Consider the following 15,844-nt stretch of genomic DNA (forward strand, 5'->3'; position numbering starts at 1 on the left):
AGGTCAGTGGAGTGTCGCGGCATAAATGAGAGAAGAATCACACCCTTTATTTTCACAGCAGAAAGTGGGAACAGGATAATATACCCCAGAATGGCATTTCCCTGCTCTTTATTGTGGTAAATTGATGTTTTTACCCACGTGCAAAGAGCAATAGCAGATGTTTCAGTTTTGATGAAGTTAAAACAACAAAAACAACCAATATGATGTCCCCTGGACAGAGACAGAGCTCAGTGGCTAGCACATAACATTCTGCATCTGAAATGAAACACAAAATGGGAGCATCTTCCTGTAGCTGGGAAGGGACTCTAAAATTTAAAGCTTCAGTGCCCAGAAAGCAGAACACATAGTTACGTGCATCATGCAAACCTCCACTTACAGCTGACGTTTCTGAGCTCCTTTTCCCACCAGTAGCCATACCCGCTTGTCACACTAGCAAAGCAGGACTGGGTTTTGTCTCGGGTTGCCTGATGCAGCTCAAGCAGAGGGCTGATGGTAGCGTTGCTGGCCTAAATAAAGAGTTAAGTTAATGTCGGCTGTGCACCCTTCAGGGAAGAATCTTCCTTGCCTTCCCATCCTTACTGTGCCATCAGTGTGGTGCACACCTCCTAATGCAAGGGCTGTTACACATCCTGGAACTTGACTGGTTCTTTCAGAGTTAAAATGCTCCTGTCAAGCCCCTTCTGAAATGCCTTGCAGTGGAGCAGAGAGGATAATTGAAAACATTTCTGAACTCCAGAAAGCCTGTCAGAAATGCCTTTTATTTTCCATGTTTCACAAAAACCAAAGAAGTCAAGGCTGAGGTCTAGCATGATGGCTAACCTAGTTGCAGAAGGCAAGGGCAGTTTTATACTGTTGCCCATCACCGTAGTATGTGAGCGTAAGCTGCAGAGTTCAGAGCTGTGTTCGCATCCTTATCCCTGAAATTCAGGAGTGCTCTGCTTCTGGCTTTGGGGTCAGGTGCATTCTATCCTGTCCTGAGTTCAGATCTGGATCCAGACATGTCCTGATTTCATGAGCGATTGGCACTGGGCACAAAGGACACACTGATGTAAAAATGTGGCCCGTCCTAACTCATTCTCTTTATTTCTTTTATGAGGGTGAGGCTTCATTTTGGGCCCAGTCCTGCCAGGCACAAATCTGCTCCTGTGAAATGATGAGCACCCTCTGCTCCCAGGTTCAGGCCCACTGGGACTGCCAGCTTCAATCCAGCTGCTAGAGAGCACATAGCCAATTAGTGTGGACCCCAGCTGATACTGTACATGTGTGCCATGGGAGCTGAGCTAGACATGTCTCTGTTGAAAGTCTCTCTGCGTGTTTTACTGCTAACAGTTTGACCATCCTTGCTTTATTCCTAAATGCAAAACTAGAACTGATCAAACAATGTTAGTCAATAGCCACACAACAATCCTGGCTGGTGCTAGCATTGTGCATGTGAGGAACTTGCTGGCCAGTTTTTCCAGTTAGCTGCAGTGTTTTCTGTAGTATTGTTCTGTGTTGCATGCAATAGGCCAGATTCTACTCTTATTTACAATGGCATGTTGCCACTGACTTCAGTGGAGTTACTCCAGATTTCCACCTATGGTCCAAATTTAGTATGAACAAACGGCCTTTAAAGTCAATGGAAAGAGTTGGCTTCATTTGGCTTTGGACCAGGCCCTACATTCTCTCTGCCCTAATATGTAGCTGCCACCTGTCCTAGCTGTGTTGGTTAATTGACTGTAACTCAGGATAGAGAACAAATAATGTGATACATTCCCTTCATATAAAAATTAATTGGATACCAAATAAGAACTTGGACAATACAACACACCTCACATTTTTAATATGAAAATAAAATGAAAATATGAAAATTTATTTTTAATATGAAAATATGAGAGCATCCTGCTGAAATGATTAATTCCAAAAAGTGAAGGAGAGATGATTAGTGCTTGCTACAATTCAATACAAAGATCTGCTTTAGATGACAGCACTAAGAACCAGTAGCTCTGTGCTTGAAATCTGTGCTCATCAGAGGATCACTACCCAAATTATCCCTTGTGCTTCTCAAAAGGTTGGATTCATGTACAAGACAAACCAGCTGGGGAATTTGCCACTTCTCTGTACATAATAGCTATGGGGAAAAGAAGCCGTTGTATCTAAACCTTGTGTATTGTAGGGGAGATGCAGTGAGTGGATGGCATTCTATTTACCCTCAATACTTGAAGGCTGAATCTTCTCAGTAAGATGCTCCACATCTGCTACCACAGTTTCTGCTTTCCCTTATCATCTCTTCTCCTTTCCCCTTGTTATCACTAGGAAATTAGGTAATCTTGTTTTCTAACATGACTTTAAACACAACCAAGGAGTCAGCTAGACTGGGACTGTTTCTAGGGAATCTCTTTGACAAACTGACATAATGTTAAGTAAGATTTGCCCCTGTGATGTTTAACATTGTGTTAGCTAACGTGACTCTGCAAAGTGATGTTTGTTAGACCAGATTTTCAAGTGAAGACAAACCCTCACACCTGCTCTATCTCCTTCCTTTGTTCCTCTCATCCAATTCCTTGGCCAGGACATGCATAATTGTCAGCTCTGAATGAGAAATTGGGGATGAGACAGTCTGAATTAGGCACTTTCTCTGGAGAAGCAGAGGCAGAAGACTCAGAGAAAGCAGCACTTTTCAGCACTTCTGGATGAAGGCAGCACATTACTCAGTCAAACTGGATGCCACTTTGCTCATAATAACAAACATCTGAACTGAGTTTCCACCAGACAGAGGAGGGTGCAACACATTTTCAGTTCAAAACTCAGGGTCACCCCTTAACAATTAGAGAAAGCTGAGGGCAGTTTGCTACTTGCTCCTGGCATCTGTTTTTGCTGCACGGATAGCCACACTTTTGCCGGAAACATATGTGCAGCCGTCTCTTTTGCCTGTGCAAATGGGATCATCATGTTTAGTTAATTTTGTTCAGAAAATGACTTAAACAGAGGCCAGTGCTATCTAGTTGCAGGCAAAAACAAACCCCAGATGTGCTTTGATGCTGATTTACAGACCATCAGCCTGTCTCTGAAAAATACCAACAGCTATCGGGCTGGAGGGAGGTAGTTAGTGGAATTCTTCGGGGTTCGGTCTTGGGACCTGTCTTATTTAACATTTTTATTAATGACCTTGGCACAAAAAATGGGAGTCTGTTAAGAAAATTTGTTGATGACACAAAGTTGGGAGGAATTGCCAAAACAGAGGAGGACCGGAATATCATACAAGAAGATCTTGGTGACCTTGAAAACTGGAATAATAGAAATGGGCTGAAATTGAATATGAAATGGGGCTGAAAAGTGAATGGTCGTGCACTTAGGAACAAACAATAATATTCTTTTTTTCTATAAGCTGGGACTCATCAGATGGAAGCCACAGAGGAGGAGAAAGACTTGGGTGTATTGGTTGATCACAGGATAACTATGAGCCACCAATGTGATGTGGCCATGAAAAAGGCTAATGCAGTCCTAGGATGCATCAGGCGCAGTATTTCCAGTAAAGAAAGGGAATTGTTAGTACCATTATACAAGGCACTGGTGAGACCTAATCTGGAATATTGTGTGCAATTCTGGTTTCCAATGTTTAAGAAAAATAAATTCAAACTGGAGCAGGTGCACAGAATGACTACTAGGATGATCAGAGAAATGAAAAACTTTCCTTATGAAAGGAGACTCAAAGAGCCTGGCTTGTTTACCCTAAGCAAAAGAAAGCTGAGGGGAGATATGATTGCTCTCTATAAATACATCAAAGGGATAAAAAAAACAGTGATAGGGAGGAGTTAAAATTTAAGTTAAGCACCAATGTGGACACAAGAGCAAATGGATGTAAACTGGCCAGCAAGAAGTTTAGTCTTGCAATTAGATGAAGGTTTCTAACCAACAGCTTTCCAAAGGGGGCAATGGGGACAAAAAACCTAACTGGCTTCAAGACTGAGCTTGCTAAATTTCTAGGGGGATGATCTGATGAGAGTGCCTACAATGGCGTGTAGCTGATCTGCGACAGCTAGCAGCAAATGTCAACAGCTGGTGATGGGCCACTAGCTGGAGGGAGCTCCGAGTTGCTACAGAGAATTTTTTCCCAGCTGCCTGGCTGGTGGTTCTCGCCCACATGCTCAGGGTCTAACTGATCACCATATTTGTGGTCAGGAAGGAATTTCCTCCTGGGTCAGATTGGCAGAGACTCTGTTGTGTGTGTGTGTGTGGGCTGGGGGGGTGTTGCCTTCCTCTGCAGCACTAGTGTAAATGGTGGATTCTCTGTAACTTGAAGTCTTTCAATCATGGTTCAGCCAGAGGTTATGGGTCTATTTACAGGAAAGGATGGGGAACGTGCTGTGGCTTGCAACGTGCAGATCAGACTAGATGGTCATGATGTTCCCTTCTAGCCTTAAAGTCTATGACTGTCCACTGAGCAAAGGAGAGTGGAGAATGAAGTAGGAAGGTCCCAGGGGATACAATAATGGGATGAAACTGAGGAATAGAAAATTATGGCTGCAGATCAGAAAATAATTCCTGACATTAGGGCCAGGCTTCAACCTCTGGCATAAAAGCCCACCGAAGGAAGCCAGAGATTGAGAATTCCATAAGGCTCATCCCATGGAGTTTTTGGGTGAGCCATTCCCTCTTTGGGGTTTGAGGTCCACTATGGTTTGCAGAGACCACATGGCCAACTCTTGTTTTTGTTCTGCTACAGTGGCCTCTCTGTCCCCTAGCAGTGCAGCATCACTGTAGCTATTCCATAGCATGTACAGAGAGGACCTAGGGAGAGCTGATGCTGCTTTTTCGACACTACCTATGCTGGCAGGATAAAACATTGACACAGATAAAGCAAACTCCCTGAGAGGCAGTAGCTAGGGTGACAGAAGGATTCTTCCATTGACCTAGCGATGTCTTCACGGGGACTTAGATCCACTTAGCTGCACTGCTTAGTGCACTGCTCAGTGAATTTTTCACATCCCTGAACAACAGTTATGCCGAGGTAATTTTTAAGTGTAGACCTGCTCTCAGGAAAGTTAATCTAGATTAATTTAAAGTGTGAATTTAAACTGTGTGAAACCCCTCTATGGACACTCTCATTAAGAATTAACATGGTCTTAATTTGATTTAGTTTAACTGACCTTTTGGAAGATAAGCTAAATTGAATCCAGGCCACTTTAATTCTGAATATGAGCATCCACACAGGGGTTTAATACAGTTTAATTTATCCACTTTAAATTCACATCTTGATTTAATTCCTGAGTATCCTCATGTACACAAGCCCTACGATTAGGAGGCTGGATTCAGCTAAATGGCACATAGTCCATTCCAGGGACTGATAACCAGTCAACAAACTGAATTTAATTCTAGGGCTGCTGCCACACAGGCGGTTCTCCTTTCACCAAAGTCATTGCCAGGCAGTTTTGAATTGCTTGGAATGTTTCAGAAGAGAGGATAATCGGGTTCACAGCAATGACCTGAAGGAGACTATAGCCCTATATGGGCGTATCAGCTGCTGTCAGTCTCAGACACACTCATTGGTGCGTTAACTTGTCTGTAATCGTTACAGGGCAGAAACATGGCTGTGCTGCTGTTCTTCCACAATGGTGTGAGTGGTGAGGGTGAGAAAGGGAGGACGGTTGTAGACGGATCATACCTAGCTTCCGTCAGCGATATCATCGTCGTAACTGCAAGTTACCGTGTCGGAGTTTTCGGCTTCCTTAGCACTGGTAAGTCTGTACGCTGCCATGAATCTATGAACTGCAGGCAAATCACATTCTGCAATGTTTGTTTCCAAAGTGTGTGTTAGTTCTGCCTTTTCATAAGCTGGCATCTTTGAATAAGTGTTTTGGAAGACACATCTAAGGAGCGTTGTGTCAAAGGGACATGAAGAGTAACATGAGCCAAAGTGGGGCACAAAGCAATCATCCCATTTCAAAAGAGCAGCTTGATTTTTATTTACAGATAAAATCATGGGTGTTTGTGTGTGCAGTAGAATCTCAGCGTTACGAACACCTCAGGAATGGAGGTTGTTTGTAACACTGAACAAAACTTTATGGTGGTTTTTTCAAAAGTTTACAGCTGAACATTGATTTAATACAACTTTGAAACTTTACTATGCAGAAGAAAAGTGATGCTTTCCCTTTTATTTTTTTAGTAGTTTATGTTTAGCACAGTCCTGTACTGGTGCTTGTGTGTGTGTGTGTGTGTGTCTGCTGCTGCCTGAATGTGTACTTATAGTTTCAAATGAGGTGTGTGGTTGACTGGTCAGTTCATAACTCTGGTGTTTGGAACTCTGGGGTTCTACTATAAAGGGAAGTGGGCCAAAGAGAAGGTCTGACTTTAAATCTTAGGGCCTGATTTCCAGAAGTGCTGTCTGACTGTAATCCGAGTTGATGGCCCAAAGTTAAGGTACTAGCTTGAGATTTGAGAGACTGGTTTCAATTCCCTGCTCTGCTGTGGACTTTTGTGTGACCCTGGACTAGTCACTTAGTCCCTCTGTGCCTCTGTTCCCCGTCTGTAAAATGACAGTGCTTCCCTGCCTCATGGGACTGCTGTGACAATAAGTACATTCAACTTTGTGTAAGATTCAAGATGTAGATTGGTAGCTGCTTGGCACTTCTGAAAATCAGCCCCTTGTCTCCTATCCAGGATTTACCACTATAATGTGCAGTGATCAGCTGAGGGTTTTTTTTAAAGACAGCTTCATCATCACCATGTCTATGCCTCACGGAGCCAACAGAGGTCGCCCATGTTATCTTCTGAAAGATAGAGAGCTACCGTCCATTGACTTGAGTTGTTACCATTTTCCATTCCAGACACTACAGCATAATCACACAGTTCATTACTGCAAGCTGGGAATTAGCACACTTTCCTCATCATGCTCTGTAATGCTGGGGACTTCTGCCTCCCCATGCCCGCTGATCCCGACTACTATAAATAAATGGCTTGTCTGGCCAAATTTCCAGAAGAGAGGTGCATACCTTGCATGGACAAAGTACCCATTCTGCCTGCACAAATACACATTTGCACCTACCTATGCCTGCCTGTCTGAGAGCAGTGCAGGGACCTGCTGTTTGGCTTGGCTTTTATTAAGTCGTTTAGATTCATTTTAAACACTTACAAAATATTTTTCTTTTCCCTTATTTGCCTGGTGGGGTTATTTGCCTTTAAATGGAGGGTGGATAAAGGGAGGGGTGGAGCCCAACAACTGAGTCTAGAGTTCTGGCCCCGCTTTCCTCTGGCTACTAGGACACTGTTTATATCCCTGGTCTGATACTGTTCCCAGGGCCTCCCAGAGGATTCAGGGGGACTGGGGTCTTTGGCAGCGGGGTGCCCCTGCCACCGAATTCCCAGCACTTCGGCGGCAGGTCCCGGAGCAGAAGGACCCCCCCGCCGCTGAATTACCGCCAAAGACCCGGAACGGAAGAAGCTCTGGGGGCCCAGGCCCAGTGAGAGTTTTCCAGGGCTCCTGGAGCGAGCGAAGGTCCAGGGGCCCCAAAAAACTCTTGTGGGGGCCTGGGGCAAATTGTCCCACTTGCCCTGCCCTCCCCTCCCCCGGGTGGCCCTGACTGTACCTGTCAGAGTCCTTGCTGCACATCTTATAGAGTTTCCTGGATTTCTTCATTGGACCCTCAGTCCTTACCACTGCTTTATTAATAATCTATCCTGTGCACTTGGGGGGATCTGTGTAGGGAACTAACTCTTTCCCTTTGGTCTTAGCTAAGGCCACTGCACCTTGCCACGTGACACTTCTGATGATCCTGAGGTCGAGTTTTGCCTGTGTAGTGACTCAGCTGAGTTTTACCTGGTGTGGGATTACAGCAGCATTTCTCTTCTATGGTGTCAGGTGTTTTTGAAGCTCATTGCCAGCAATGCTTGTTTTTAGTTCAGCCACCTGAGAGCTACGCCCTGCAAACTCCTTGTGCATTTAGGTCTGAGGTTGGCAAGGGCTGCATCTGGGGAAAGTATCACTATGGTTAGTTTTCTGTGAACCGGATGCTTATGAAACTCACACTTAGTATTAGCTAGAGCTAGACAGGGTAGATAGGCATTGTGCAAGCTTCCATTACGCAGCACTGCCCACACATCTGCCACTAACCTCCTTCAACCCAACTCGTCTCATCTTGGTCTCTTCCTGAGAGGAGTCTCCTAGCTGGGCTGAATATTGCATGGTAGCGTTGGGGTATGGTCAGATGTCCTTCTCAGTACTTGGATGAACCCTTCAAGCCCATTTTCACTATGTTCCAGTTGGAATTAGAATTTGGGTCTTCAGGGGTGAAAAGGGATAGTGCACAAACCCATCACCTAGAGACCAGTGAACAGCAGCATCTGTAACGTTCTTTGCCCCTGCTGCAGCTGTCCACAGAGACAGTGACTGATTCACCTGTCGGTGTGTTGGCTGAGAGGATGCAGGAGCCTTCCCCCAGCCGCTTGGCCCAGTTCACACAGGGCAGGGACTGGTACCATCTCTGTGTTTGGGAGAGCTCAGAGATCCTTCCTCAGTGTACCCCTGGGGGGCCCAAAAGGGACAGGGAGGAGGTGGCGCCACACTTCACAGCAGCCTAGGCAGATGGGGCAGCAACTCCTACACAGCACGGAGCAGGGGGAGCTTCCTGAGTACGATCACTCCTATCTCCTCTGAGGGTGGGGCAACTCCTCACTGCTGACCAGGGCCAGAATGGCCCACTTTGATCTAGTCGGAGGGGAGAGTTCACACATTCATTGCAGCTAGAAACTTTGCCACCACTGTAGCTACCCTTTACCTTTCTGTAGCATAATGCAGACTCCCTAAGGTGTTTTTCTCTAATGTATAGCAGCAGAAAATTACACTGAAGGCTCCCCAAGCTGCTTCAGATGCCATAAGAACTTTTGCCTGATGCACACACCAAAATCAAATAGAAACTTCTGGGAGGTTTTCCTTTCCAAGTACTTGTTGAATGAAATCCTGGCCTCACTGAAGTCAATGGGAGTTTTGCCATTAACTGCAACGAGGCCAAGCTTTCACCCCTTGATTCTGGCTAAATATAGAAATGTGAATATTAAAACGCCATGTAAAAGGCCCAACACCCTGAATGAAAGTCCTGATTCTCCAAGCTTATCATAAATTTCAAACCCAGGAACGAATGGGTTAAAGCTAGTAGTTTTCTTGCAACAAAAAGCTGCCTTTTCTATTGCTAGCTCTGCAGTTATTCCTGACTCTCTCATGTGGCAGAGCTGTGTTAGGGCTAGGTGGGTCATGGGTACATACACGCAGTGGTTGCTTTGAGTGTAAAGAAAACACAGATATGGGTTACACCTGCTTTTCTGTACATATTGAAAGGGCACTGTTGTAGGTATGTCTGGATGTAGGCAAAAAAGATACTGTGAAAAAACAAGTTTCCTCATTTTTGATACAAACAACACCTGGGGTGGTTAGAACTGAATAAATCTGAAAAATCCAATCCATTGTGTGTTGTGTGGTTTGATGATGAAAATAGGCTAGTGCTTACCTGAAGTCCCATGGAGTGAGATTACTCAGATGCTTAGAGCGAAGCCCATTTGTAAGTGTTCTCATGAATGGAGCCTTAGTAACTAAGATCACTGCCTGTGTCTGGCATAGCGATATTTGTCCTGACACCCATTTCTTTTCACTCTCCTGTGTTCCTCAGGAATGTGTTCTTTGTCTCCGAATAGATGGTTCATAAGATTTATATTGAGGCCCATCACCAAAGTAGTAAAAACAATTCCTGGTAGACATGGATCTTCAGTCTAGCTACAAAAAGAACAGGACTACTTGTGGCACCTTAGAGACTCACCAATTTATTTGAGTATAAACTTTCGTGGGCTAAAGCCCACTTCATCAGATGCGTGCAGTGGAAAATACAGTAGGAAGATATATATACAGAGAACATGAAAAAATGGGGGTTGCCGTACCAACTCTAAAGAGACTAATCGATTAAGGTGGGCTATTATCAGCAGGAGAAAAAAAACCTTTTGTAGTGATAATCAGGATGGAACTGGACACCATTAAATTAGGCTTGAATAAAGACTGAGTGTGGATGAGTCATTACACAAACTAAAAACTATTTCCCCATGCTAATTTTCCTCCTACTGTTACTCTCACCTTCTTGTCAACTGTTTGAAATGGGCCATCCTGATTATCACTACAAAAGTTTTTTTTCTCCTGCTGAGAATAGCTCACCTTAATCGATTAGTCTCATTAGAGTTGGTACGGCAACCCACATTTTTTCATGTTCTCTGTGTATATATATATCTTCCTACTGTATTTTCCACTGCATGTATCTAATGAAGTGGGCTTTAGCCCATGAAAGCTTATGCTCAGGTAAATTTGTTAGTCTCTAAGGTGCCACAACTACTCCTGTTCTTTTTGCTGATACAGACTAACACGGCTACCACTCTGAAACAGATCTAACTACAGTAAATGTTAGTGCATAAATCCTTTGCCTGAATTCTTTGGTTCATTAAATACATTCCACAGCCCATCTGACTCTTCCAAGACAAAAGGAACTGGTCATATTTTCCCTGCAGTATTTTCATTGTACTAGTGGCTAGGCCCGTCTCTGTGGTTAAAGAATTCACATGGATTTCACTTCCTTAGATGAGCTCTCATGAGACTTGCAGCACTATTTAAAATGAGTGAATATAGTGTTGAATTGACAGCTCTGGATACTGATGATCTCTGTCTGCAGAACAGGCTATGACAGTGAAAGCTTTCCCCATTGCTCTGCCATTGCCTCTCAACCCAATATGGCTATAGGCAAGAAATTCTAGTCTCCATGATCATTCAGTCCTTGTTGTTCTTAGCAGAGGGGCCAAAAGTTGTGGTGTAGATACCTTTAAGAACTATATTGAGACCACTAAAATTCTATTCTATTCCGATTCTTGTATTTCACCCAGCACAGTGGTATTTAAGAACCTCATTATATTATGTTGGGGAACAACTATTACAAGATGAGAGCTTTCAGTCACTATTGGCCAGGGTTGGATTTGAACTATGGACCTACAAACCAGAAGGCTTCATGTTCCCGTACTTATTTGTTCCCCAGAGTGTCTTTAAATGTATCCTTATTTTAAAGATACATTATTTTGGTCTTGGCAATGGAAGGAACAAATACTTTGAACGAGGTTGCTGTTCGTGGCTGTTCTGTCTTCTTTAAAGCTTTTCTAGTTTTGAATAAGGTGGCGTTGAAGACAGGTAGGTAAATATAAGTGGCCCACTGTGAATCAAAGTCATAGGCAATGAACAATTATTTTCACTTCCTTTTTGATACTTAACAAGGAATTGCTTATTTCTGCTTTTATTGCTTTAAGTTCCAATTTCTTAGAAAAATGTGTCATTGGGAAACTAATGCCAGAACCATCCCTCATTTAAAATATTGGGTTACTCTCGGGCACTGTTGAATAGTTGGCAGCCCTGGGGAACGTATTGTACTAGAATGTTCTTGGCTTTTCTCATTTGCAAAAGGGCTGTGAGAGGCAAATTGTAAAATTCATGGTTGTTATGTCAAATAGTTATATGGGGCCACAGAGATGATGTATCAGTTGGTTGTATTAAAATACGTGTTGTATTTTAGTTATAAGGCTGTAAGAGGATGCAAGGGAATCCAGAGGGTTGTAATTTATATGGCAAGGGGCTGGACAGGATGGGTACAGGAGGAAAAGATGCTACAAGAATGTAAGTATTGAAAGCTGCAGATACTCAGCATTTTTTAAGACAAAGCTACCTATTTAGGTAACTAAATATGGATTGAGAGGTCTAACTTGAGGCACTCAATTTAGAAAGTCTTGGCCTCGGTCTGTAGACAGTATTATAGCTTGCTGATCTGCTAGCTCATCTGCCCTTCCTGTATTATATTTAAAAAACAGCCCATCTGTAATTGTAGAATCATAGCTGCAGTGTCTCTGTTCTAAGCTGTAATGTTGTGAATTATTACTGGGAAATACTGTAGTACTTTGTTTTCTTTTTTAATAGAGGATAGTAGATTTTTGGTTAATTTCATTAAGACAGAAAAGTCCCAGCAGACAGGTATAAAATGAAAACAAAACAACATTCATGATTTTTCCATTTGCAGAAAGAGAGGGTGTATTGTTGTTACTACTAAATTAAAACCTCTTTCTCATGGCAATCCATGCAGCTGGAAAAACCATTCATTTTATTCATTTTTGTATAAACTGGCCACTCTTATATTTTCGTTAATATTCTCTGGGAGTGGAGTGGAACATGCTACTAATATGTCAGAGGCTTTGAAGTTTGCTGCTTTCATGATGTGTTAATTATTAGCCTGTTGTTTCCAATCATCTCCAGAATGTTGCCAGAGAACGAGTGAAATCCTGAACCATTGACGTCAGCGATAAAGCTCCTATTGACTTCAACAGAGGCAGGATTTCATCTCATGTGAATGTTGGCTTGACCTTGCTGCAGAACTCATCAGTGATGCCCTTAACACTTTCCCCCTCTGTGCCTTCTTTTATAGACATTAGAGCACTGGACTGGGACTCAGGAAGTCTAGGTTCTATTCCTGGCTCTGCTGTTGACCTGCTCGGTCATCTCGGGCAAGTCACTTCCCCTCTGTGTGCCTCAGTTTCTCCATTTGTAAAATGGGGATTATGATAGTGACATCCTTTGTGAAGTGCTTTGAGATCTACTGAAGAACAGCACTCAATAAGATCTATGTATTATTATTATCACTACTGCTCTGTTGCACTGGGAAATGGGACCATATCTCTCCATCTTCCATCACACTCAAAGGCATTCTGTCTGTTATGTTTTCCCATCTACTTTAAATCTAAATGACTTTTATTTTAGAATGAGGGAAAACACAAAGCAAAACAAGGATAACACTTAAGTCTGCCCCAGAGATGATAGTGTTTCCCCCCTCCATACCTGGCTGCATCTGAACTGAACACAAAACAGCAGCAGTGTGTAGCAGACCACTAGATATTTAACGGTTCAGTACACAAAACTGTAAGTTACGGTATATATGTCCAATAGCCATCTCCCAGTCCAATTCAAATTGTCCTCAGGGTTCCCAGTGCTCTCTGTGGGTTTATTCACGCCTGCCCCTCTGATGTCTCGTCCACCTTCTTCCCTACCCCCTCCATCTCCTAATATGGTCTCTCTATGATATGCTGCACTTGGGGATCTTCTTTCACTTATTCTGCTCCATCTAGCTACAGTCTCACCCCTGCCCCCACATCTGGGAGATCCAGCCAAATGCCTTCTGCACTCCCAGGGTGGAAGTGGTATAAAGTGTGTGTGTGTGTGGCGGGGGATGGGATTTAAAGTGAAGACCATCCCATGGCTCCTTATGACAGAGTGCTGGCTGTAGCACCCTGTGCACTGAGGTTACTGCAGCCCAGAGAAGGGTGCAGACTTAACCAGAGCGAGCCAAACAACCAATTTCTAGTGGGGATGGCTGACACTTGGTGGTAACTGCTGAGCTAATGAGACAACTGGCTCCGTAACTGGGGGGATATATCATTGGGAGGAGCTCAGTGGGTGAGCTAGGGGGAAGAAAGAAAGCTGTTCGGGAGATTCCGCTTACTGTTTACCTGTGCTACATCATGCTATGTTTGGAAACTGAGGGTTGAGGGTACGCATGGTGCAAAAGAAACAGACTGCATGTTTGTGAGTAGGAGACTACGAAAGCAGCTAGGTGGTGCTGCTCACTGGCTAGCTGAAGAACTGCCCTGTGACGTTTCTCCATTGCCTTAGCTGAGTCTGTTACGTCTTAGGCTCTTTGGGGCATGTAATTTCTTTGTGGCATGTACAGGGCCAAGTATGTTGCCAGTGCCTGACAAATAATGAATACCCACAAAGTCCCCTGGCTTCGTTGTAACAGAGATGCAGCCGAGCTCTTAGGCTCTGTCTACACTACGGGGGCTCTAGCGGCATAGGTATGGCACTGTAGCTACGCCAGCATAGCCCTGCAGTGTAGGCACTGCCTACAGCGATGGAAGGGTTTTTCCTGTCAGTGTAGGAACACCCACACCCTTGCCCTCAGAGTGATGATAGCTCGGTTAGCAGGAGCATCGACCAAGCTGCAGCTGCACTGTGGGTTAGGTCAGCATAGCTATGGAGCTCAGGCGTAGGGGGGGAGGTTTCCACACCCCTGAGCACTACAGCGATGTCAGCTTAAATTGTATGTGTGCACCAGGCCTTAGATAAGATGCCCCCACACGGGGTTGAAATGGAAAAGCTTGCATGGTCACTGTCTGTGCCCGACCTCTTTGGTAGGGGAAATAGTTTCCAGGGCTCCCATTCTGGCATCCAGTGCCCAGTCTAAATCCCACTGATGTCAATAGAAACATTCCAGTTGTTTTTAATGACTGGTTAAATTGAGCCCCGATGGAATAAGGCACAGGGCACTGGAAACTATCTCCTTTTATCTCTTGTAATGGAGGCAGCTCTAGGGGGGGGAGTGTCTACACAGTGACTGCCATGGAGGAAGGTGCTATAAACTGTGATATCGGTTTTATTCAGTCCCATTTGTGGGACTGATATTAAAAATGTATCATTCCTCCACTTAAATGTTCAAGGGTCTTGCCTGTATTTCATGTCTGCTTGCAGAGCAGTAATTGCCCTCTTCCCATTTCATCTAACAGGTTCTAGCATGGCCCATGGAAACTGGGGCCTTCTGGATCAGGTGGCAGCTCTGAAATGGGTGCAGAAGAACATTGCTAGCTTTGGAGGGGATCCAAGTCAGATTTCAATAGCAGCTGATCGTAGTGGGGCAGACATTACCAGTATCCACCTACTTGCAGGTGCAGCAGACTCGAATCTCTTCAAGAGGGCTTTGCTGATGGTGAGTCTCATTCCTCTGTATCTTAGTAGTGGATACCAATGGAAAAGACGTGAATCAGTGTTAACAGAACTAGGGAGTGTGCTTGCTGGTTTTATTCTCTACATATATACAGTATATATTTGTTAATTTTATTTTAGCCTCACTAAACTATATTATTGTATAACAGCACCTAGCAGCCTCAACTGAGATTGGGATTCCCTTGCACTAGGCATTTTACAAACACACGGTAAGACCCATTTAAGTGATTGATTTAATCAAACTGACATTCTGATTCCTGTCACTGTGGTTTTTCATGTGTATATGCATAGAACTGGTTCATAATTTATAGAGTTTCCATTCTGCAAATATCATTGCTATTCAGCACTTTTTAGACTACAGAGCTGATCTGCCAAACATCTGGCCTCTTTGAAGGATCCATCGTCCTTGAGGTATGTTGCCAGTCCCATGACAGATTCACATTCTAATTTTCACTTTTTTAAAAAAGTCAGTTTCTAGTCTTTGTGGTTGCAACAGTAACTTGCTGACAGGGATTGCATGTTCCACTGTTTCACACAGCAAAAGAAGTGTCCCCATTCATCTCAACTTGAAGTTAACTCTTAAAACTAACGATGATGTAAAGGTGCAGTTCATTTGCACACACAATTTCTGCAGTATTTCCATACAAAATGAATAATTGAATTTGCAATTGGCCGAGTGAACAAAGGGCAGAAATAGCACTGGTGCTAACAGTGCATTGATTTTTTTTTTTTTCATTTAGTGAGTTCAACTATGACTTGACTCATACCTCTCCAAGTTACCTCATTTTGAGGAATGTTACTTATTTTAGTTCCAAAGTTCAACATCAATATTGTGTTCTCTCACTTTTTGGAGGGGTGGGAGTGAAAATAAGTTATGCCAGAAATAAAGAACCATGAAACTAAATTTCTAGGAAGAACTATTTTCATGAAATGGATAAATTCCTTTAAGCATTTTAACTTTCCAGTATGAATCATTTTTGTTCCCCTCCTTATGGTCTTTGTCACACCTTGAATCCCACATTTTGATCTTGG

General features: G+C 43.6%; 1 protein-coding gene across 2 annotated transcripts in view; it reads left to right on the forward strand.

The window, feature by feature from the left end:
* Positions 1-15,844, forward strand: part of TG (thyroglobulin) — a 213,418-nt gene that overhangs the window by 119,483 nt on the left and 78,091 nt on the right. For both annotated transcript variants that reach the window (XM_050940484.1, XM_050940485.1), the window contains exons 40-41: positions 5,558-5,717; positions 14,596-14,795. In XM_050940484.1, coding sequence (XP_050796441.1) covers positions 5,558-5,717; positions 14,596-14,795 — 360 coding nt within the window. The remainder of the gene's footprint in view (positions 1-5,557; positions 5,718-14,595; positions 14,796-15,844) is intronic.

Source organism: Gopherus flavomarginatus, chromosome 2, assembly GCF_025201925.1.
Source record: "Gopherus flavomarginatus isolate rGopFla2 chromosome 2, rGopFla2.mat.asm, whole genome shotgun sequence".
Taxonomy (NCBI): Eukaryota; Metazoa; Chordata; order Testudines; family Testudinidae; genus Gopherus; species Gopherus flavomarginatus.